The following is a 23,936-nucleotide window of genomic DNA, read 5'->3' on the forward strand; positions in this document are numbered from 1 at the left end:
AGGGAACACGAGGCTTTATGGAACGCCTACTGCACTGCACGGCCCAGTCTTTCGCATGATTTTTATTTACTTTATGTCAACAGCCACAGCCGAGCAGCAATCTGGACCCAAACCTGCCACAGCCTGAGAGGATACAGAGGACCGTCGCGCCACTTTGCCTCTGCTTCTCTCTGGGGAAGGGGCAACAGGATGCTCGACATGGCAGAAGCTGCTGGACCTGGCGCAGCCGGGGTAGGGGCGCCGCTGCCCAGCCCCTCGTCGCCTCCAGCTCCTGGCGACGGGAACTACGAAGCAACCAGCGCCTCCCGGTTTCCCCTGCACCTGCCCTTGCCCACTTGCTGCCGAGCACCGGGCAGCGAGAGGGAGGAGAGGGCAGAGGCGCCGCCAGCAGTAACCAACCATTTAAGGCAGCAAAGGCAGCAGCTACCCCCGCGCTAATTCATTACCTCAGGTTCTGCGGGGGGGCGGGAGCGACCGCCGCCAGACAGCCCGCCCGGCCTATGGGGGCGAGCGGCGGAAGGGCGGGCAGGCGGTGCCGGGCTCTCGCCAATGCCTGGGCAGCGGGGGCGGTGCCTGCCGGAGCCACCGCGCCGGCTTCACACGGGCTGCCGATAGCCGCGGAATCAGGGCGAGCGTGAGGTTGGGCTGGCGGGACCTGCCACCCCTCGAGAGCCGGTGGTAAGCGGGCACCTCCTGCGGGGCGGGCAAGGCAAGGCAAGACTCTCTCTTTGGGGTGTGTGTGGGGTGTATGTGCTTCTCTTGCTCTCTCCCTCCTCTTCAGCGCGCTGGCTGATTGATTTCTATTAGGTTAGCGAAGACGCAAGAGGAGGGTGCGGGCACGTTGGCGGAGCTGCCCCGGGCTGGCGGCCCCCGGTGTCGCGGCGCGACTGGCGGCTCCCTACTGTTCACCGCCTTCACAGCTCAGAGGGGCGTAGGGCGCCCTGCGCTGCTGCGCGCTGCAGTTATGTAACGTCCGCGGGGGGCTGCGGACACGGCGGCGGCGGCGGCAGCTTCTCCGCACCAGCCTTAACCCCCTCGCTGCCTCCCCTCATTCTACATCCCTCCCGCGGGAGACCCGGGGAAGGAATCGGCGGGGAGAAGGGCTCGGTGTGGAGCTGCAGTCCTCTGCCTGCCCATCGGGATGGGCCTCGGCAGGCGCATCTCCCCGCCATCGGGGACGGGATGCGCGGCCGCAATCTCTGCGGAGCGAGAGGAGGCTGTTTGACGGGAGCTGTTTGATCCGAGCGTGGATGGGCGATGCTGGTCGCTGGCAAGCGGGCGGCTCCCGGAGGAGCTGCGGAAAGATCCACCTTGCGCGCACACGTTCTGCTCTTAGTTGTTGTTGAGAGACGACAAAGCCTCAACCGCTGCGTCTGCTGCTTGTCGTGCAGAGAGCAGGCGGTCCCCTTTTGTGGAGATTGATGGGTAAAGACGATTTGTCTCTTATTTTTTTCACTTTTTAATGCACAGATGTTAGCTGAAGGGGCTTAGTCTCTGCCGGCCACTCCTATATGGCGTTCTCGAAGAAAACCAGCATCAGATGAGGGAGACTGTTGATGGACTGCAGTGTTAACACCCGCACGTAGAAAGCCGAGTGCAATACTCCAGGGTGAAAAACAGGATGACAGAATCCTGTGAATTAATCTGCGACCCCGGCTAGCTAGCCTGAAAGCAAATACACACGCATACACAAATAAGCAGCGGTTGCACGTATTTCTTCAGTCCTGGGTAAAAGTACCTGGGTGAAATGCTTCCACGGGTAAGGTGTTGAACACACATATGAAGTGTGTGTCTTAAACATCAGTAGCTTTGATTCTTGCAATAGATGCTGACAAGCAATTTCCCTATTCGTGTTTTGCAGGATCCACAGGGGAAATTCTTACAGATTTTATAGAGAATTGCATAACTGCTTATGTTTATTTAAAAAGAGAAGGAGGGGCAAAACCAACCCCCAGCCTGAAATGAAACACGTGATAGGAGACTGTTTTCACTGACTGGGACTTCATGCTGCTTTGTCAACCAGTATCATTAAATAGCATGCTTTAGAAGGTTGGCAAGCATTAGCGTGATAACGAAACATTAAAATTATTTATTTTATTCCTCTAGTGGTGTGAAAACTTAGGGGGAAATGGAGTAATACCGTACACTTTCATAGTCTGAAGCTTAAAATATCATGACTGTTATATTGAGTGTATATCATTATTTATTTTTAAGATGTTAATGGCCATTTTTCTGATCCTTTAGCGATGAGGCCCTTCTTTTTCAAATGATGGTTTTTACAGGCCTACCCCCAACTCGATCTCACCCCTCCCAAATCTAAAATAAAATGCTGTTTTGTATACATTTGTACATCTCTGGGTCACAGCCATATTCCTTTAAATAGTCTATCATCTGTAACTGCTGAAGTCGATGCCCAGCATTAAATCGTAGTACAGTGTAATGCTTAGACAGCATGCCATGCAAGGATCAAATTGCAGATAAATTTCACACAGGAATCTCCTGCAGTGCTTACACTTGACCCCCATAAATGTAAGAAAAGATGTTTATAAATGGAAATATGCATCCAGCAGGTAATTCTTCCTGTGCCAGATTTAAGCTGTGGATTGACTGTGGTGCAGAATAATGTATTTTTTTTTTTTTTTTATAGCAGATACATTCAGTTATATGATAGAGGTTTTTTTTACTTTTTGTACCCTGAGCTTAATTTGGGGAAGAAAAAAAAAAAGGCTTTAAAGGAAAAAAAGGCTCTTTAAAGGAGGGAGGGATAGGTAATTATGTCAGTTTATGTTAAGATTAGTGGATTTAGTGTATTCTGATTGTAGATAGAGACAATTAATTACACTTCATATATCTCAGCATGCTTTAGAGAATAAACCAAACAATGTTTAAACTTGATACCTTGCTCCAGATTATAAAATAAAATGTAAATTAAAATAATATCAGATATTTTTCTTGCTTTGCATACGTTGATTATGTAAGTCTTCAGTGTGAGAATGTGACTGTATTCACAAGCCTGTATCACTTTATGAAGAAAAACTTATAACAAGAGCAGTCTTTCCTGTGGTATCGTCACTCAATGACGTCATGTCGTTTCTACTTGTACTGCTTGCAGCAATGAAATGAAGTGTTTCCAGCAAGCAACAAACTGGGATTTTTTTCTTCCTCCAAAACCCATTTTTATGCCATGTGTAACTGAAATCGAATGCAGATAACAGAAGTTTTACCCCTAGGGTTTTCTCTGCCTTGCTGGCATGACTGGCATGGGCATAAGTGCTTCTAGGTGCCTCTGTCAGTTGAGAAGAAATATTTTGCTTACTGTTTGTATTGCCATGGTGTCTGGGAGCTGTGATGAGGGACCTTAACTAGCATGTTAGGTGCAATATAACCATGGAACAAGATTTTGGGCCTGGACCCCAAAGTGTTATGAACCAAAATAAAAAATAAGACACTGTAAATGGTACAAAAAAGAGCAAATGTAGCTGTTAAAAAGGATGCAGTGGTATGTGTGTGCATTATCCAGCTATGTATTTTATCTTTCTTGTATGTTAGACCAAAGGGAATTTTAGAACCTCATGTAAGACTTGCACAGTTCTCTGAGGGAAGTTCTGGTATCAAAGGGTACTCTTGGGACCTGGGACCTGTGAATAATGGTTTGATTTTGGGGGATTTTGTTTAACTTGACTAAATGCTGAAAGTTGAAATAAAACAAACCTTACACTGACCCAATATGAAACATTTTATCTTCAGGCTACTTAGTTTTTAATAGTCTTTAAATTTCAGGTATTTTTTTTTAAATTTTTGAGACTGAGCTTTTATTTGAAAATCAAAATGTTGTACGGAAAAAATCACATTGTTTTGCCTTTTCCCCAGTGTTTCCTGTAAGCTGTTTCATCTCTTTATTTGCTTCATCTCCCTCATGTGTCACAAGCCAACAAAAAGTACTTAGGAGCAAATACACCTTCAGCAGAAAGAATTTTTTTAGTGAGTGTATCACCCTGCCCATCCCAAATTACCCATACATTAAAGTACTGCAAGGATTTCCCATTGCAGTGTAGTCTGGTTATTCGAATACTTGGAAACAGTAGTGAAAGTAGCTGTGCACTGAGTGGATATTATTGGTAATATACACCAATAAACAAACTGTCATTCAGCGACAGGGCTTGTACATGTAGTACAGGGCAAGCACGCATAGCCTGTTTAGGTTTCAGGACACGTTTTCTGACTGGGCATTTATCTCAAGTGCTGACTGAGCAGAAAATAGTGATTTTGTGCTGGTCATTTTTCTTGGCTCACAGTGGTATATCCATCAAAACAGATGGGAAGTTTTTCTGTGTTGTTATTAATGTGTAGTGGGTGGGCAATTCAGTTTGCTTTGGCTAAAAGGGAATCTTAACTGTGTCAGGACTCAATGAGAAGATTAGGTTCTTACTCTTACCAGTTGTCTTCAGGTTCCCTCTTCTTTTTCTTTTCCTCCTTATCTTTCCCCTGCTTCATATTGACCCGAGTGTGTGAGATGAACTTACCTTGGCCTGGATAGAAAACCAAGAGCTAGAAACAAAGAATATACAGAGCAAAGCTTCAGTGCATTATATGGCAGATGAAAGGACAAAAATAAATCTGCAGTTCAACTGTTTTAAATAATGTTACAAAGTTAATTATTTCCCAGCTTGGCTAAACTCAAGAGTATGCTTGTTTGTCAGTGTTCATATATTGGAGCAATCATCAAAATGAGCATGGAGAAACTTAAAAAAAAAAAAAAAGATAATTAGGGATGTAGCAGTTTTAGCTTGGATCTCTGAGGGATGCAGTCCTAGTTCAAAGAAGTTCTTAAATGCACATTTGAGGTTCCTATTGGGAGCAGTTCTATTGGGTCAGTGCTAAGGAAACTCTTGCAGTGGAAATTCAGATGCTTAGAGGTCTTGCTCACAAAAACATTTTTTCATTTTTGGTGACTCTGCTTGTATTTAAATTAAAACCAAATCTGTATCTGCCTGTCTCATCCAATTTCACTGTCAGAAACCATGGCCATTACTCAAACAGTTCATCCTACAGGACCTCATAGGTGTGAAAGAATTTATTGATGATTTAGAAAGGGAAGTACTCTCCTGTTTTGTACTGAGCTATGGGTAGTTTAAAAAAACTGTACTTAAAGACTAATTTATTTCTGGGGTTCAGACAAAACTGCAGCAGCAGACTTGTAAGTCCATAAGGGATCTTCAGACAATCTAATCTGACTCATGTTCTAGTTACTTTTAACTAGTTATCTGAGACGAGTAATGTACATTTGATAGAAGTCTGCGAGAGATGGCAATGTATCTTCTGTGTTAAATTGAGCCTAATGTGCAGATGTCAGGATGTGAAATATTTTCAGCTATTCTTATTAGTGTTTCCAATGGTTGATTGTCTCTCCCTAAGAAAGTCTTATTTCTAATTTATATTGGCATAGCCTGAATTTTCAGCTGTTGAGTTTTTTGATATCTTTGACTGTAAAGAGACATTTCATATGTGATGCAGTTTCTCTGCAAAGGTATTTGGATACCTCACTGAAGTGAGTTCAATCACCTGACAAATTCCACTGGTGGAATTCTGCCTTTTACAGTAAAACATCTTGTCTCATGACTTTGTAGCTGTCATACCATCTGTAATTCTTTGATTGGAGGTGATGCTGTGTGACTATTAAATCTTACAGTGCTTTTGAGACCTTGTGTATGTGATCTTGTGGTATTATATTGTAGAGCTAGATAGGAGTTATTTAGTTAGATAGTTTTTGTGTAGTTTCAAGTATTATCAGGTGAACATGCATCTTTTAAAAGAAGAAAGTTCTAACAAAACAATTGCTGATAAAGGTGTGTGTGACTGCATAGGTGCTTTGTTTATGCGTATGTGAAGTGATATTTTATGAAGTGGCTCTTTGCAATGCAAGAATATAATTTACTAAGAACTAAAGTTAATTTTGTATATAAGTGATATTGTAGCAGTAACCATGTAGATGGGCAACAATTGTTTTTGGAAATTGAACAATAACAGTCATTTATCAGCAGTCAATAATCTCTGTGCTTGATAGTGTGTTTTCTAAGGTTGTTCCTTTAATGGCATATATAACTTCATCACAGTCTGACATACTGTTTTGCTAAGGAGGAACATTGGACTGCTTGAGTAACCACCTTTTTGTTACTCTGTGTGCTTGTGTCCTGCAAAAGGTCTTAATGTAGCTGTGTGAAATAACCAGCCTTGTCCATAGATCCATGTATATTGTTAGGAGAACTCAAGGTTTAACCGTGCAGTTCCTCATAAAGCCTGTGAAAGGATTTAGTTTTCTTTAGAGGTGAGTTTGAATGCAGATAGAGGTGTGTTAGCTTTGCTTGGTCTGCAGTATTCCCTGCTCATTTTCCTTCTGTGTTATATGATAGGGAAAATGGGTGGCTCTCATTCACTTGAACATCAAATGTGGAGAAATATACCCAGAGCAGAACTCAGAAGAGAAATGCCTTAATTCTGATTCCTGCAGATAGCTCTGAAAGAAGCTTAAGGGAAGCTTTAAGAGCATTGTCTAAAGCACTACATTTTATTAGGAGAATGTTGCATTTCTCCAGCTGTTTATCCCTTCCTTCAGCTTGGATGTTTATGTGAAAATGTGGGATAAAGATTCCATCTGCTGTACTTTGTCTCTGATGTTTTTATTTGGCATAAATTATTACAGACAGAAAATAAATGAGAATTTATTTTAACTGCAATTCTGTAATATTTTTAAAACAAGGGAAAGATAGATCAAGTACTAAAATAAAACAGATACAGTCAGAGAAATTCAAATACCGTACACAAATTGATAATGTTATGAATCCATTTCACTCATAAAAATAGCATCTCTCATCCTCATTGAAAATTTGTGCTGGAGGGTCTTGAGAAATTTTAGATGGCAGTTATTTGTGGTACAGTGGATAAGTTTTACCAACTGTACATAAACAGATTCTGATAAGAATTACAGCTTAAGCACTTGTGTGCTTACCAACGCTTGATGTGCAGGAAGGAGTAGCAGGAGAATGGAAGGTAAAAACAGGTAGCAACGTAAAACTACTAGGTTATGTGCCTGTGGGCAGAATTCTTTGTAGTATGCCTTTTCTCTAAAAGCCAATGACCTCTCAGGTTTAAGACCCTAAAAGAAACATCTTTAGAAAGGCTGGAAGTTTAGCCAGGTTGAAAAGCTGAGAACATGACTGTGGAAAGATTGAGGCTGATACACTTACGGGAGAATGGTGCTGAAATAGGAAGCTTATAGTGAGGTTAAACCAGAATGTTAACAACATATTTTTCTTCAGATCTTTGTGTGTTAACAGACTTACGTTGACTTGCTGGCTGTGTTAACTGCATTGCGAGGGGTCCACCATCTTTCTACTTTCCCCCTACTTTAGTTCTTAATAAAATTGGTGGATTCCTGGATACTATTTTCTTGAGCATTCATTGAAATGTATGATGTGATCACATGCATGACAGATGCTGTCTTACTGAATGTAGAATCCTTTTCTTGGCCAACTAAATACATGTATGGATGGTTTTGCTGATTAACCTGTTGTATTTTCCCTCCTTTGGAAGTTGAGGATGCAAAGAAGACAGTTGGATAAAATTTGTCCGTGAACTAGGGAATTTTTTGGTCTGAATACCTGTTACAAAGAGCAAGAGAGTTGCAAAGCCTACATATTCACACTTGTCTTGAGGACTAGCAAAAATTGAATAGAATGCTTGAAAGATTATGGCTTTTTACCTGCTGGTGACATTTTGCAGGTAGTAGAACAGTATCTTAGCTTATTAGTCTAGGGTTTGTGCTGTGGATTTCCTTCCCTTCTCACTTAACAGATCATGGAGACAAAATGTACAACAGAATTGCTGGGTAGCAAGGAGGCTGGGGAATCTCTGTTTTGGATTATATCTTGGTAGATATTTAGGGTACTTTTAGGGTGCCATCTCCACTCTTGTCTTTTGGCCAAAGCCCTGTGATGTGATTGTAAGCAAAGCAGGACCTTGCACTTTACATGAAAGCAACAGCAAAAGGATTTGCAGAACAAAAGTAAATTGAGGACAGAACTTGTAGATTTTCACGGTTTATTTGTGTGAGACATATCATCAATCTTAGCAGTTGCCTGAACTGAGGTCTGCTTGATGCTTGAATGCTCTCTGCCATTAAATAGCTTTCATTGAAAGTTTTCCTTAGTTCACAAGACTTTTGACCTCATTTTAGCCAATTCGTGGTTAGTAAATATCTTACAGAACAAATGGTTTCAAAATAAGCTGCCTTTCCTATTAACTGGATTATATCAAATGCTGTAATAAGTAACTAGTGTTCTAGTCTTTTGTACTGTCTTAGACAAATACAGCCTTATTCATTTCCATGGCAGTTAATGCTGCAAGACTTCCATTAAAAACTGTTTTTGTAATACTTGCTACAAATGAAAGCAATTCAACTTATACCAGGAAAGAATATTCCTAGCATGCTAGGAGCAAGCTGGACAAAGCAGATAAGAAAGTACATGGCAGAGCCCAAAAAGATAGGTAGTCACACCTTTGGTAGTTTCCTTTTGACTATTTTGTTGTTGTTGTTGTGGGAAAAGCATTTTTAGTGTGGAGATCATAAACTGCATTTATACATTTGCAGTTAGTGAGACTATGCTTGTATTTCCTTCATAGAGTCAGAGAATGCTGGTTCTTCAGAGCATTCCATGCAGTCCTCTACCTACTATTTGTGGCCTGATAATTAAAGCAGTGTAGAGTATGGGTCCTGTGGTCATCATTATGTTTTGAACTCTGGCAGGAGGACAGACATTTTTCTTTATTCCCTCTGCTTTGGTTCTTTGGTTCCCCTGTCTGTGACATGGCAGTGGTGTTAACTTCTGTACTTCCTGAGCAGATTAGCCATGCATTAGTTCTCAGGGACAGGGCAGGTACGATACTGCAGTGAATTCTGACCATCAGGGTTCCATGCATATTCCGAAGAGTTGAATAAGCTTCTAAAATTGCTGGCAAAAGTACTCTGAGTTTTAGTAAGGTTTCAGGTCTTCCTCGTTGGTGCTGAGAGATGGGTTATTTGGAAGAGCAGTTCTCAAATCTAAATCAAAGCCATACCAGAATTCCTGCAGTATGTTGACACCTGGAAAGGATGTGGATAAGTGAAAGAGTGTAAATGAATATAAATCTTTAAGTAGAGCTGACAGTTGGTCAGTACTGAGTCGTTGTGCTTATTTAATGTGTTCCTGGTATTCATGCAGCTATAGAAAATTGGCAGCTGAAATTCACGGAAACAATAACTGCATGTGCCCTCAGTCTTGGGAGAATCCACGTTAATACGCAACTTTATCTAGAGGAGTTCTCCCAGCTATCTGTCTGCAGACGAGTATGTATTGTAGTCTCTGGCTGGAAGGAAGTTTATATGAGAAGACTTTTTCTAATGGGTTAGGCATGTGCTGAGACCATGGATCTGCACTTTCAGTCTATTTTAGCACGAATTAGTCATGACCTCAGTCAGTTTGATCCCTAGCTTAATCTGTCTGTATAGATATCTCTGTATAATGTGCTGTATATTTACCTATTGTAGAGTGAGAGAAGGCATGAGAACTGTTTTTTTTTTTTCATGATACCAAAGCAGTATTACATGACACAGGCTATAGCAGTTCATAACACAGCACCTAGTTGTCTAAACACTCTGTTGGTTTCTGGAACGCCCTTTTTTTGTGGCAGTTGTTCTTTCACAAAGCCTTCTGAACTCTAGCATCTGCTTATACCCTTTTCTTAATGTCTTATGTGGCTGCTTTTGGTGATGTGGACCTGCTAGGTTGGAGTCAGCAGTAGATAGAGAGGATGGGATTGACTGATATATTCCTGCCTTTGTTCCCTCTGCTGGCTCTGGAAAGGTAGTGTTACCTGAGTGCAAATTAGACTTTGGGGATGGTGATGAAAGGCACTTCTTTGGTTATCTGTAATTGTTATAGTCTGCATCTACACAGCCCATGCTTTTGAACAGTGTCTTAATTTTGATTTACAGAATTTCAGAATTGGCATTTTAGCGTAGCCCCTTTTTTGTCACTTCCGCCTACCACCCTACTGTGGCCTCTCCCCAAATTACTGCTGATCTTCTAGCAGAAGCTAGCAAACATGTAATCCCTTTGCCCAGGGAAAAATAGGTGAGACTCAAAATTGCATTTGATCTTGAATTTTTGGCAAACAAGTTATTCTTTATTTCTCTTTGAGAGATCATTTCTTCAACATGACATGATCTCCTTCCTCATCAATAATCACTAAAAAAAGTTAAAGCAGCTGACCCCATTAAGCATTTGATTTCATATCCTGTGTTGTGTAATTCTTTCCTTCTAATAAGGTATATTAGTGTACATATTTCTCTTCAGAGTGTGTTCTTTCAGTGTTAAGAAACAAATTTTAAGATGAGACTAGGTCAATATTTTCATAAACCAGGCAGCTTTTTAGTAAATTCCATGCTATCAGGTGGGAGTTTGACAAGTAAATTGTAATTATGGTTCATCAAGAGAAGGAGTATCCATGACAATTTTTGGCAACCAATGTGGGTTTGAGCTCATGATTTGAAACCACAAGTTGCTTTTTAACATGCATTTCTGTTGTGATGTGCATAGTTGAGTTATGGTTATGGGTAACATGGGATTAGGCAAAGCAAAGTACTAACACTGGCTAAAGAAAGATTTTTCTTCAGGAGATACTTAAATTTAGGCATGTTGTTATTTTTTTTTTATTTGCAGATGAGACAGTGGAATAGATGTTTTCTTTTTATAGTTTTTAAATTGTGCAATTGTTGACTCTTTCAAGAATATTCACACTGAGTATAGCCTCTTGACAGGATTGCGAAGAGCAAGAGGGTGTTAGACCTGAAAATGTCATGGAAGGTTTATTTGGCACAAGATATAATTGCAAAATAATAAGAGATACTTAGCAGATCTCTACCTTTTGTCTTGTTACTTGCTTACAGATGTAACTGGTTTTTGATATTCTATACAACTTTTTGCTGATGTGTGCCCTTCCTCATTCTCCCTCTTGCCAGTTAGAGTTACCCTAGAAAATTTCTGATTCTAGTTTCCAGCTCCAATGAATTTGAAATGGTGTAAGCTTGGAAGAGACTTCTGCTTTTGGAAGTCAAGCTTCCTTGAAGGTGAATCATAGATCTTAATGTAATTCTCTTTTGCATAGATTGTGTCATCAGTGTTTTTGTTTTCTTCTTATTTTCTCTCACCACTGTTGTGGTAGAAAAGAATGGGTATAGCCTGATGAATTAGACAGTTTAGATCAATCTCTTTTGGAAAAAAAAACCCTATACATCTGTAGTACTTGGACCTTACAGTTTACTGTGGGTGCTTACTATTTTGGTGTTTGTGTTGGGTGACTTTCAGAAAAGTTTATTGAGGTAAAATCGCTGACCTTTGGAGAGCAGGCAGGAAGAAGAGGAAATGGAATTGGGAATTGAATTGATTACGTTTTTAACTTTTTAATGAACTTTACATTTTCAAACTCTTTCTCTCCCCCTCTTTGTGCTTTTCCTTTTATTTCACAGGTGCGCATATAACTCGCAGGCTATGTTTACTAAATTCCTGTCGTATTAATTTTAATTTAGCATTTTGGTTTGTTGGCCAGAACTTATGCTAACAGTGTAAACAAAATACAACAAGGTTTTTAAGCATTTACTGGAATGTTTTCAAAATTGATAGTAGTTCTTTGGCTATGCTGCATCTGTAAAGGACAAAGGACCTTCACTATAGTTTTTATTAAAAGGTTGTTTCTAATCATGAAGCTTAAAAGTAGCTGCTGCATTACAGGTAGTTATGGTTAATTCTGTTTCAGTGTGCAGGAAAGGGTATGCCTTGGTTGTTGAAGTGACAGAGGCTAAGCAATATCAGAAGAGGTAAAATTTTAGGATTGTTTCCATTGCTGAGGAGTTTGTATTGAAGTACAGTATATAAGACAAAGAACTTTTTGTCTGATGCAGAAAAAGACATTAATTAGAAATAAGAACCAATCTTTGCATGTGTTAGTCACATACATGTACAGCTGTGGCTTTAGAAGAATAGGTGAGGTAAGTATGGTGAACTTTCCAGCCCTTATCTAGTATTTGCCAAACTTCTGATACCTGAGGCATACCTTTATGGGTTAAAATTTGTAGCAGCACCACAGATGTGAGTCGAGCAACAGTCTTCCTGTACGTGTTGGGACAGCAACAGTGCACCCTATCCCTGGGCTTTTCAGTGCCTCTTATTTTTGCCAAGTTAAGATGTATGGGCAGAAGGTAAAGACTTCTGTGACATGCTTCTGGCATGTTAGGGTTTTTTTTTCTTTTTTGCTACACATTCAAAGTATTTAATTTTTCAATTAATAATTAAAAAGCTACAATCTACAAAATAAATGGCTGTTTATTACAGGCTGGATCGATGGGCTGTGGCTAGTGGTATGAGGTTCAACAAGGCAAAGTGCCAGGTCCTGCATTTGTGCCACAACCCCATGCAATGCTCCAGGCTGGGGAAAAGTGGCTGGAAAGCTGCTCATGGAAAAGGACCTGGGGGTGCTGATTGGTGCGTGCTGAGCACGAGCCAGCTTGTGCCCAGGCAGCCAAGAAGAACAATGGCATCCTGGCCTGCATCAGAAATGGTGTAGTCAGCAGGGCCAGGGAAGTGATCATCCCCTGTACTTGGCACTGGTGAGGCCACACCTCCAATACTCTGTTCAGTTCTGGACCCCTCACTACAACGTCTATAAAAGAAAGACACTGAGGTGCTGGGTTAGGTCTAGAGAAGGGCAATGAAGCTGGTGAAGGATCTGGAGAATAAGTCTTAAGGAGCAGCTGAGGGACCTGGTGTTGTTTACTCTGAGAAAGCTAGGGGGGGACCTTATTGCTCTCTACAACTACCAGAAAGGAGGTGGTAGTGAGGTGGGGGTTGGTCTCTTCTCCCAAGTAACAAGTGATAGGACAAGAGGAAATGGCCTCAAGCTGCACTAGGGGACGTTTAGATTGGATATTAGGAAAAAAATCTTCACAGAGAGGGTAATCGGGTATGGCAACAGGGAGGTGGTGGAATCACCATCCCTGGAAGTGTTCAAAAACTGTATAGATGAGGCTATCAACAATATGGTTTAGTGATGGTCTTGGCAGTGGAGGAGTAATGGTTGGCCTTGATGATCTTAAAGGTCTTTTCCAGCCTAGTTGATTCTGTGTTTCTATGATTTTACCTTCAGAAATAAAAGCAGATAGCAATGCTTACAGTGTAAAGGGCATATTTTCGTCCAAATCAGTAGAATGACTGTGGTGATTGCTATTTAAAACCAAAGAAACAGTAAGTGTTCTCTTGTTGGGTAATGATGATGAAATTAGGTTTGTGCTCATTTTGAAATGTTCTTTCTCTGCTTTTTTTTTTTATATGTTAGCTTTTTTTTTTTTCTGTTCTAGGTAAGCAGTGTTAAACAGTTCTATGTATATAGACTGTTGGTTGATGGTGGAGGGCACTGAATTCATACTAACTTTATAGATCTCTTATTCTTCATACATTGTGACATGGATTGTAGCGTGTAGCTTAGAAACTAAATTACTGCAATTTAATGTGATGAGTTTACCCTCCTCTTCTTTGTAGCACAATGGCTGACAATAAAGCGAAGTCGACCAAACCTGTGAATAAGACTCCTCCAAAGTCTCCTTCAGATCCAGCAAAGGACCGAGCAGCAAAACGATTATCCTATGATTCAAACAGCTCCCATGAGGGAGCCATAGCAGGAGAATTAAGTGCTTTGGAAGAGGCCTTTAGAAAATTTGCTATCCATGGTGATACAAGAGCCACAGGAAAAGAAATGCATGGGAAGAACTGGTCAAAGCTATGTAAAGACTGTCATGTGATAGATGGGAAGAACGTGACAATCACAGATGTTGACATTGTCTTCAGTAAGATCAAGTAAGTTCATTTCTGCCAATGTTTCCTTGTCTCCCAAAGTGTTTTGTAAATATCATAAATATGTTGCTTACAGATGTTGAGACACTATTTGTCTTTGTCACAATCGACCTCTTTCTTGTTCCTTTATCCAACTCTGTTGTTTTGTCTGAGGTAAAGCTTTCAGCTTCTGTTCTTCTATCTTAAACTGACTTCAGTGTCACGGATGTTGCACTGTACAAAGATGTATGGTATGAACAAGACAAATGCAGGTTATTCCAAGAAACATTTTTTTTTTTACCACAGTAAATGATGTGAATGTTTCCTGAAGGATATCTGAATGAAGTCAGGATGTAGTTTTATATCTTGCCAAAACTCAACCTCATAGGCTAAGGTGGGATATTGCTAAAAGCCATTATTCTAACAACAGTCTTGATGTCTAGCACAGTATCTGCTCAAGCTTAAAGTGTATGGCCACATCAAACTGATGGTTATGATTAACTGGTTAGGATTATTGCAGCGATCCTAGTTTATGCTTGTAAGCAGATTAGAGCTTTAGTGAAATTTCCTCCAGAAATTGAAAACCTAGGCAAGCTTGATCCAGAAACTTGTCAAATCCAAGGGAAGACATTCAACTGTTCTGACATATTCTGTATGAAACTCCAGATAATTTATTGTTCTTGCTTTATGTGTAGAATTGGATTATTTTCACCTTCCCTGTTCCCCTGGTACATGATCTGATAGCCTTGTTTATTATGGTTTTTTATTACCACAGTAACTGTTTAAATTGTCTCACACCTCCGTGTGTTGAGGGACATGTTTGACAAGGGCCCCTTAATTGTACTTGTAGCTTGTAGGAACATTTATTTGGCTTGTGCTTCCAGCTACTGTGGTATAATGCTGGGAAGAACATGCAAACTGAGTGGCTTACAAGGGTAGTTGGAAAAACTTCCTACAAGCACTGATCCTGTGGAGTGCATCAAAGCATAGGAAGGCAGAGAAGGCCCTTGATCTTGAAAGGTTGTCTAGTGTTAACATGCATAGTTAAAATGACATTACTTGTTTGATTTCTTTCTTTCTTTTCTCCTCGGGGATCTTACCTAGACAACTGAGAGCACCATATATGCATGTTTCAAACCTTTTGTTCTTGTATCAGTCCACTTTCTCTTTGAGTCCCTAGCTGTATTTTTTGGAAGTTGTGTTGCCAGAGTTAGGTACACTATCAGTGAACTAGCTTATTGAAATGGGTGTTTATGCTGTACGGTTGTTTATTTCTTGTTATGATAGACAGTGCTGGCATTTAATTTCAACTTTTATTTGGGTTTCATCATCTTAAATTTCTCTGTATCTGTCATCATAGGAGATAATCAGTCTTAGCCCTACTTTCTCATTACAGTATATAGGCAAGTTAGTGATAGGACAACCCAATGATACAGCATAAACAATTGTGCAACATTAGCAGATATAAAGTATCAGTTTTGGTGCCTGCTGAGGTGGAAGAAATTTGGACCTATTCTACAGGAATAAGTTGTGAGATGGTGAGCACCTGAAGCTCAGAGATACGTCAGCATATCCTCTTGCGATTGTTCAGCAGTGTCAGCTCAGCTCTCTGTGGGGAGGTGCCTGTTCAAGTTTCTCAGACATTCCTCCCATTACCACTGAGAAATGTTGTCATTCCTCTTGGAAGAAGCGCACCATAGAATCATAGAATAGTTGACATTGGACAGGACCTTAAGATCATCTAGTTCCCACCCCCCTGCCATGGGCAGGGACATCTCACTAAACCATGTCACCCAAGGCTCTGTCCAGCCTGGCCTTGAACACCATCTTTTCCTCTCTCTAGTATTTCATATTTCAGAAGATATCTGTATCAAATGCAAAATTATTTTATCTTGTTTATTAATTACTTGCTTGTTCCTCACCTGCACATGTACATATAACATGCATTTTATAAACTCTTCTCTTTTAAAACTATTTTATTTTTAAATTAATATTGCTTAAGTGCCAGATGGGGATGAGTTTTCCTGTCTTTACTAGGAAGGTCTGTTTTTTCATGCACATGTTTTCGATAGGTATACTTCCACATTTTCTTAAGTATGGGGTGTTGTTTGGGGTTTTTTATATACATTTTTATTCTTGAGAGCATATGTCAGCAATTCTTTTTAGTCTGGATCCCATTTATTCACATATAGTATTTTAAATATTAACAAGGGAAGATATAATGGCTGCAGTTACTCAACCGTTAGTAATATGTTCTAACTTAGGAGGCTTATGCATAGGCTGAGTATACAGGGTTTCTTGAGCATGTTTACACAACTGCTTTTCCTTGCTTTCTCTTTTGCCTCACATTTAACCCTAAACTAGAGGATAATAATAGATTTGATAATGCATCAAAATAGGCATACTCACAAAATAAGCCCCTACTCATTTCCATTTTACCAGCAGCTTTTTCCCAGCAGAGCACTAACATTTTTTGACAACCCAAATTTTTCCCCTTCTATGTTGAATTAAAAACATTAAACACTATAAAAGAAACTCTTGCTCCCCAGAAAGTGCAGAGTACTGCTTCCATGCCTCAGTAGTTGAGTTATGCTTATGAGTATCAGAAGGCTCTGTACTTCGCTGTTGTTTTTAGGTTTTTCAGCTAGACTGTTTCAAAAGATGGACTTTGGCCTGGGATTCTTGTGGTCAGCCGTAGTGGTTCAGCGGGATGGGGTTGGTGGGTCTTGGCACTTGTAGTCTGGCCATGGAACACATGAAAAGATAAGAAAAAATGTTCATCATATCCAGCTGCACCTGCCATCTAGCATTGTGAAACTTTCAAACAGGTTTTCTGTTGGCTATATTACTGGGGAGCCATTGTGTTTAGCAAGGTTTGTTTTCTAGCCAGCTATACTTATAGTTTATGACAACAGCACATGTTGTTAAGACACTAGAAAATAATTAATCCAGCAGAATTGTTCTTTGGTTTTATGAATTACTATGTATAAAGCCCATGTTTGTCATCCTGCTAACTTTCCCAGGCTTCATTTATTGTTCTGCTACACATACTAGCAAAATAGATAGGAACTGTGTGTTGCTAATAGGGTAACAGGGAAATTAGTAACAGATATGTTTACCTAAGAGCTCCTGAAAGATAGGGTTTTATTCTGTGATTGGTAGCTTTCTCTACCGCAGGAAAGATTTTATCAGTTCAATCCTGAGAAGTAATGAAGACTCTCTTACCCACCTCTACCAAACCAAGTGAACAAAACTCCTGAAAGTCTTGAATAGTCCGTAATACTTCTTCAAAGCTGGGACTATGTGTCTGTCTTTCAGAGATTAGTTCATTTGAGATTAAGTTTATGTTGTTATAAAGGTACATTTTATCTAGGTGTTCCTGCTCCGGCAGGGGGATTGGACTAGATGATCTTTTGAGGTCCCTTCCAATCTGTAGCATACTCTGATACTGTAATAAAGACATCTCACATGATACTATCTTTCTATGCATGTTGCATCTGGAAAAGCAGAAGGAATTGTGAAAAGTGATCACAAAGCTTTAAAATATCTATGGGATGAAATTATTAAAAATGCAGCAAAACTAACAAAAGTGTGTATATGTATAAATACAATTATGTAGTAAGCTTTCCTTGCTGTATTTTATACTTCCACAGTCAAAACTTTGGGCTCTTTTCTTCATATGTTCTTTGGACTGCATACAACAGTAACACTGTGGTTGGACAGTGGGGTCTACTGAATTTAGAGACATACAACGTGCAGACATGCAATAGCATTTGAAAATGGAGGCATTTTATGAGAATGGGAATTCCATGAGTATCTTTTTAGTAGCTGAAACAATTACTTGCCTTGCAAATTTTCCTCATGAACTATTTCTTTTATGTTACTCTTCCAGAGCTGCAAAAGTCTGTAGGCTGTGTATCTTGTGTTATGCTTGCAGAGTGCAAATATAGATTTAGTGAATCTTGTTGCCTTGGAGAAAGCAAGCTCATTGGTGACACAGGAGAAGGGCTCAGAAGTGTTCTGTATTTGATATGAAAAGCAACACGTGGCTGCATTCTTCTTAATTCAGCAAGACAGTGAGACACAACAGCATCAGAACTTCAGAGTTTTCGTATTAAGGAAAGCAGAATACCCAAGAAGAATAGATGTTACTGATCTCTGAGCAGCATTCCGGCATGTTGCCTTAGGAACTTAAATTTCTTTGTTTACGGGGGTCAACAACTGCTCTGGGAAATTTGATATGTTAGCTATGCCATACGCATACTCCACTTGTTGTATGTAGTTAATATGGTAATAGTAATAGCTCTGATATAAATACTTCTGATCTTATTTTAGAAGTGTTACCACTCAGCACTGCAAGAATATGGCATAAGCACTGCCATAAAACTGCTAATTCTATGACATTATTAGATAGAAAAATAAAAATATTTCTGTTTACACTGGCATGTTACTATGGTTGCAGGCAGGCTTGGGTGACGTCATGCCTTGGATCCATTGTGAGCATTTATTTAGGTAGTTGTCTCCATGGAAACATTTGTTTGTTTTGATGTTACTATGTGTTAAATTTTAAACAAATTTTTGTGGTTCTATACTGGATTGTTATTGAGGACTAGTTAATCTACAGAAGCTTTGTAAATATACCTTACTCCCTGCCCTCTAAAATATTTTTGGTAAAAGATCAAGTGAAAGCATAATTGTCCTCTCAAATTCCAGTAATAGTTTCTTATGTTGCTTTGACATGTTTTCTTGTTGCTGAGGAAGCCATGTGTTCTAAAGGCCAGAAACTCTCCTCCATCTTTCTGAGAAAGAAAGGTTTTGTTCCCATGGAGAATCTTCACAACACACTTTATTGTGCCCTGACTTTTGAGCAGTCCCACCCATACTCTATCCTTAGTATATATTGCACAGTCAGCTGTTTAGCCTAGTTCCCACAGTTAAGATCAGTCAGGTCTCTACAGGAGTGCTTCCACCTGAGATCAGCTGGATTTTAATTCAGCAGTAGTTCACCAAGACTGTGAAAGAATTAAAGTGGATATGTTTGCTCTAAGCAGCTGGCAGGATAGCTCTTGGCAAGAATGAGTACATGCTTTCCCCATTTGTCAACTATAATTGTTGCCTTTTCTTTGTATTGAACAATTAGATACTTACTGTTTTCTTAATATGTTTGAAAGGAGTAGTACTTTGACACCTTCACTAATTCAAAACAAGTATCTCTCCATTAGGTTTCTCTGAAGTAATTTGTATTCAAAAGATTTTACTGAAGCCTCTCTTAAATTTTTTTATATGTAAATAGGTATGAAGTGGTCTTTATGTGAATGAAGCACATAGTAGTTTTAAGTTGTGTCTTACTCCTCTACTGGAGGGATTCTTTTAATAGTGGCACAGAATCTGATTTGTGTAATCCTACTTTTTGCATGAAGTAGAGATAACAGTTAACTTGTGTACTTTAATATGTCTGCATCAGGAAGCGAGTTTTAAGTGGATATAGGATTATATGCAGAGCATAATCTGTGCTAATAAAACTCTCCCAGGCAAACTGTGAAGTAGTAGTGCAGTTACAGATAAAACTCCAGGTAGGTTACAACAGAAAGTGTTGTTTACCACAGTTTCTGTATATTAATTGAAATTAAAATCCAATTTCATTTCTTGCCTGAGAATGCCAAATTTAATGTTGCCTTTTGCACTTTATTCTTGAAAGGCTTTTTATTTAAAAAAAACAAAAACAACTCTTTTCCCCCTTTTACCAAGAGGCATAAATTCTAGAAGTAAAACTGTGATCACTTACGAGAAGATGGATGTAGATTCACTTGCAGATATGCAGGCTTGTTTTGCACATGTAAAGCGTGTAAGTCCTGTACCCATAATGATGTATGCTTATTATGATTTTAAAAAATGCCCTTTTTTGTGTCAGGAGACATCACAATAGACACAAAGCCTACAAATGCAGTGGTGGGTGATTCATTGCTCAGCTGATACAGAATGCTGCATGATACTATATACAGTACTATAGAGCACTACTATAGAGCAGTAGAACTCTGGTATGAGATCTTGTCTTGTGCCTCTTTTTTTCTTTTTTTTTTTTTTTTTTAGTCAGCCTAATTTTTTCAGATTTTACCATCATAAAAAATTGTCTTAATTTATAACAGCAGCTATGTGAAATCTATGTTAGTTTTACTGATTAGGAAGCAAGTATTTTCTAGACTGTTATGCATCAAAGTAGACTTTGTCTCTCAGTTTTCATGGATTGAAGTAGAAGTTGATTAACATATAAAGGATCCAGGTCCTGTCTGCAGAGTGCTCCTTCCTCTCTTTGGAGGTCAGGACAGTGGTGGCCTCTCTTGTGGAATATGTGCTGTGGTCAAGGCCCTGAGGCTCCAGATTTTAAAGAGGAAGATGGAGATGACACTGGCATGGTATTTGTGGAAAACCCAAGCTACATAAGGTGAGGGACAACAGCTGGAGACCAAGTGAACAGAGACTGTCAAGCTGGAGAAGGCTGAAAGTTTGTGACTTCTGGCAACAAGGAGTCATGATCTGTTCCACCTACAGAGGGGCTTTGGACTATACAATTTCTATAACTTAGTGGATTCTGAAGAGGCTGCCAGGCAATCAATATGCAAGAATTTTGGCTGCAGGAGACAGCAAGCTGCACGTGCATAATGATCTTTATCTCTTCGTGTCCATTGTGTCCTGCCTACATGTTGCCCTTGCTCTGACATAATGGCACTGCGCCCAGCACACGTTAGGCCTTAGCATGAGCTGTGTTTTAGCCAAAATCTGAGCAACAGTTAAGTGAACAGTCACAGGCTCAATCCCTGATCACTGAGAGATCATGGCTTTTGTCATCCAGAATATCTCAAGTGCTGTTACACTTCCCTGTCACTGTCATCATATCCTGGCCACAGTGCTGTAGCAGGTGTCAGGAGCAATGGGTACCAGTCACAGATAGTTACTGGAGATTCCTGTTGTGGATGATCCAGGCATATATCTTTTGTCCCCACCATATGCCTCAGGAGTTTTGTTGTTTGGCAGGTGCGGGATCTAGGATTGTTGCAGATAGACTGCAAAGGTTTGTCCAGCCTTCTAAGACTGACCTGTGCCTTGTCTTCCTCATGGGTACCAAGAGTAGTGCTCCAAAGGTAACCTGGAGCGTTATCAAGAGAGACTTCAGAAATCTGAGAGTGAGAGTGAAGCACACTGAGCTTTGGTCACAATCCCAGGCCTTGGTACTCATTAGTGGCATTAACCAAGCTAAAATGACTGGAAGTGATCTATGAGATTTCTAAACTGAATTAAAAAAAAAAGTCTTTGGTGTATGATGAATGATTTAAGGAGATACTCTGGACTTGTTTTTCACAATCAAATGAAGAACCAGTTAAAGATGTAACAGTTGAGACAGCCTTGGTTGCAGCAAGCAGGTGACTGTAAAGTTGTAAGATTTTGAGAGAAGTGAGCAAGATGATAACAGAGTTACAAACCTGGACTTCAGAAGGGAAGATATCTGCCTGTTCAGTTTCCCACCAGAAACTGCCCTGGATGACAGAGGGACTCAGGAGAGCTGGTTAATCTTTAGGACAGCTGTCTCTGAGCAGAAGAATGGTCCATTCCCATGTGCAGGAAGTCAACAAGCCTGGCAAGAGGGCAGCATGGATGAGCATGGAGCTTCTGACTGAGCTCAGACATGAAAAAGGAGCACACAGTAGGTGGAAGCAGGGAGAGACTATGTGAGAGGAATATAGCCCATGCATGAAGGAACAGAGTGAGGAAAGCCAAAGTTCAGCTTGAGTTGAAACTAACAAGGGGACGGAGCAAAAGTGTGAGCCAACTGTTTGGTGTGGCAGGCGATCTAGTGACAAATAGAAAAGGCAGAGATACTCAGCGCGTTCTTTTGCCTCCATTTGCAACCAGTAGGGTGTGCCTTCAGGATTCCCAGGTCCCTGAGTCTGCCAGCAGAGCCTGTGGGTTTGAAGCAGTACCCACAGTAAAGGAAGATAAAGAATCACTTGAAGTGGTTAGATGTAGAGGAGTCCATGTGTTAGTTAATGGTTGCCACCTCCTACTTCATTTGATCCAGTAGTTGCTAAAAGACATAATACCTATAGCAGAAAGGGAATGTTTCTGTACTATCTGGACATTCGTAATTCAGAGGGAAACTTTACTGCAGTGTTTTGCATCAAGCGAGTAAGTTTCTGCTTAAGCTGCGGAACAGCTTTAAATCAAACCTTAATCTTTCTCAGTGGTGAAAAGCAGTGGAAAATATCTTCAGGTGAGCTGTTTCAGTGGAAACAAGAATTCATTGTAAAAAAACATTTCACTTCATGTCTGTTTAGAATGTATGATATTCCTGAAATCTAATAGTTTTTCTTGCTGTGTTTAGTTCCCCATAATGGGTTTTGGAGATCCTTTTTGGGAATGGTGCCATGTTCTTTGCAAAGCTGCGTAGCTAGTGAGAGCTTGCCACAAACTATACTAGCTGCAGAAATGGATGCAATGAAGCTACAGCTGTGTGGTGCTGCACTGGTGTGGTTGCTGTGGGCAGGGCCACCTTCCACTAGACCAGGTTGCTCATAGCCTCATCCAACCTGGCCTTTAACACTTCCAAGGATGGGGAAGCCAGAGCTTCTCTGGGCAACCTGTGCCAGGGCCTCACCACCCTTACAGGGAAGAACTTCTTCCTCAGATCTCATCTTAATCTCCCCTCTTCCAGTTTAAAGCCATTTTCCCTTGTCCTGTCACTACATGCCCTTGTAAAAAGTCCCTCTCTGAATTGTAAGCACCCTTTAGGTACTGGAAGACTGTTGTAAGGTCTCCCCAGAGCCTTCTCTTCTCCATGCTGAACAAGCCCAACTCTCTCAGCTTGTCTTCATAGGAGAGGTTCTCCAGCCCTTGGAGCATCTTTGTGGCTCTCATCTGGACATGCTCAAGCAGGTCCCTCTTGTGGGGGCCCAGAGCCCCAAATGAAGAAAATGACCTAAGCACCACTAGATTGTTTTCCTTCTTTTTTTCCCCTCCACTTTATTCTGGAAGGAAGAGCCCTAAAAGTTTGGGGAACCTTTTAGTCTTACGCTGTTACCCTTTTTTCAATTGTGGCACAAGCTTCATAGGATACTTAGGCAAAAAGCTTTCTGGAGTGCACTTTCAGCAGACAGAAAAGTACAAGACTCTAAAGAAAAGGATAAGCCACCATCCTGGTGAGAAGGAGTCTGTGCTGTAGACCTGTTCATCTGTTTGTCTCTGCTGATATAGCGGAGCATTGTACTGCCTAGTGCTGTTTGTGATCATGGGCACCAGCAGCTGCAGAACAGTGGTGATCTTTGGCACCAGGCTGTGACTCTCATGACACATGACAGCACTTGCTTCATTGCCCAGATGTCTTGGGTCTTTATTCTATGTCCCTAAGTTGCAAATTTTGTTTAAAAATGAAAGTAAGCTAATGAGAGGAGCAGTTGTGCTCATTGCCATTGTAAAAGATGAAACTGATAGCTTTTACATACTCAGAAAAGTGTGTACAAGGATAAGTTGCTTTTCTTTCAGTTAACAGCAGATATACAGTGATATTGTAACATGACTGTAGTTCATTACACCATAACTGAAAAATCAGAAAAAGAAAATAAGATAGGTTTGTGTTTATTGTTTGGAATCTAACTCAGTTATACAAGATCTCCAGGCAAACTCATTGCAATTCCCAGTGCAGTATCAATTAAGCCTGAATTTATCTGCCTTATGATATTTGAGGTGTTTGTTACTCATTGTGGAGTGGTGATTGTTGAGCTTCTGAGTGGAACTGATCATGGTGAGAATGGAGAGTTTATCTGTCCCAGAGCAGTATGGGTGAAATACAAGAGGCTACTAATGAGAAGATCATAGAGGAGAAGGGGGACAGCTCTTACTCATCATCACGTGCAGTCTGTATTTCACAAAAAGGTGTTGTGTTTTCACTTCTGCAAGAATGAGGCTCTGTGATATGGGGTAGATGGAAAACGGTGACTGCACTGTTTGCCATCCTGTCCAGTCACT

The 23,936-nt window shown here is 40.4% G+C and overlaps 1 protein-coding gene across 1 annotated transcript in view; it reads left to right on the forward strand.

Annotated features, from left to right (window-relative positions):
* Window positions 1–491: 491 nt before the first annotated feature.
* Window positions 492–23,936, forward strand: part of TPPP (tubulin polymerization promoting protein) — a 56,253-nt gene continuing 32,808 nt past the window's right edge. Inside the window, exons 1-2 of the mRNA XM_062618131.1 lie at window positions 492–678; window positions 13,629–13,943. Of these exons, the coding sequence (XP_062474115.1) occupies window positions 13,633–13,943 (311 nt within the window). The 5' untranslated portion in view covers window positions 492–678; window positions 13,629–13,632. The remainder of the gene's footprint in view (window positions 679–13,628; window positions 13,944–23,936) is intronic.

Source organism: Pezoporus occidentalis, unplaced genomic scaffold (assembly GCF_034315485.1).
Source record: "Pezoporus occidentalis ecotype Australia unplaced genomic scaffold, CSIRO_AGI_Poc_V1 ctg2, whole genome shotgun sequence".
Lineage (NCBI taxonomy): Eukaryota > Metazoa > Chordata > Aves > Psittaciformes > Psittacidae > Pezoporus > Pezoporus occidentalis.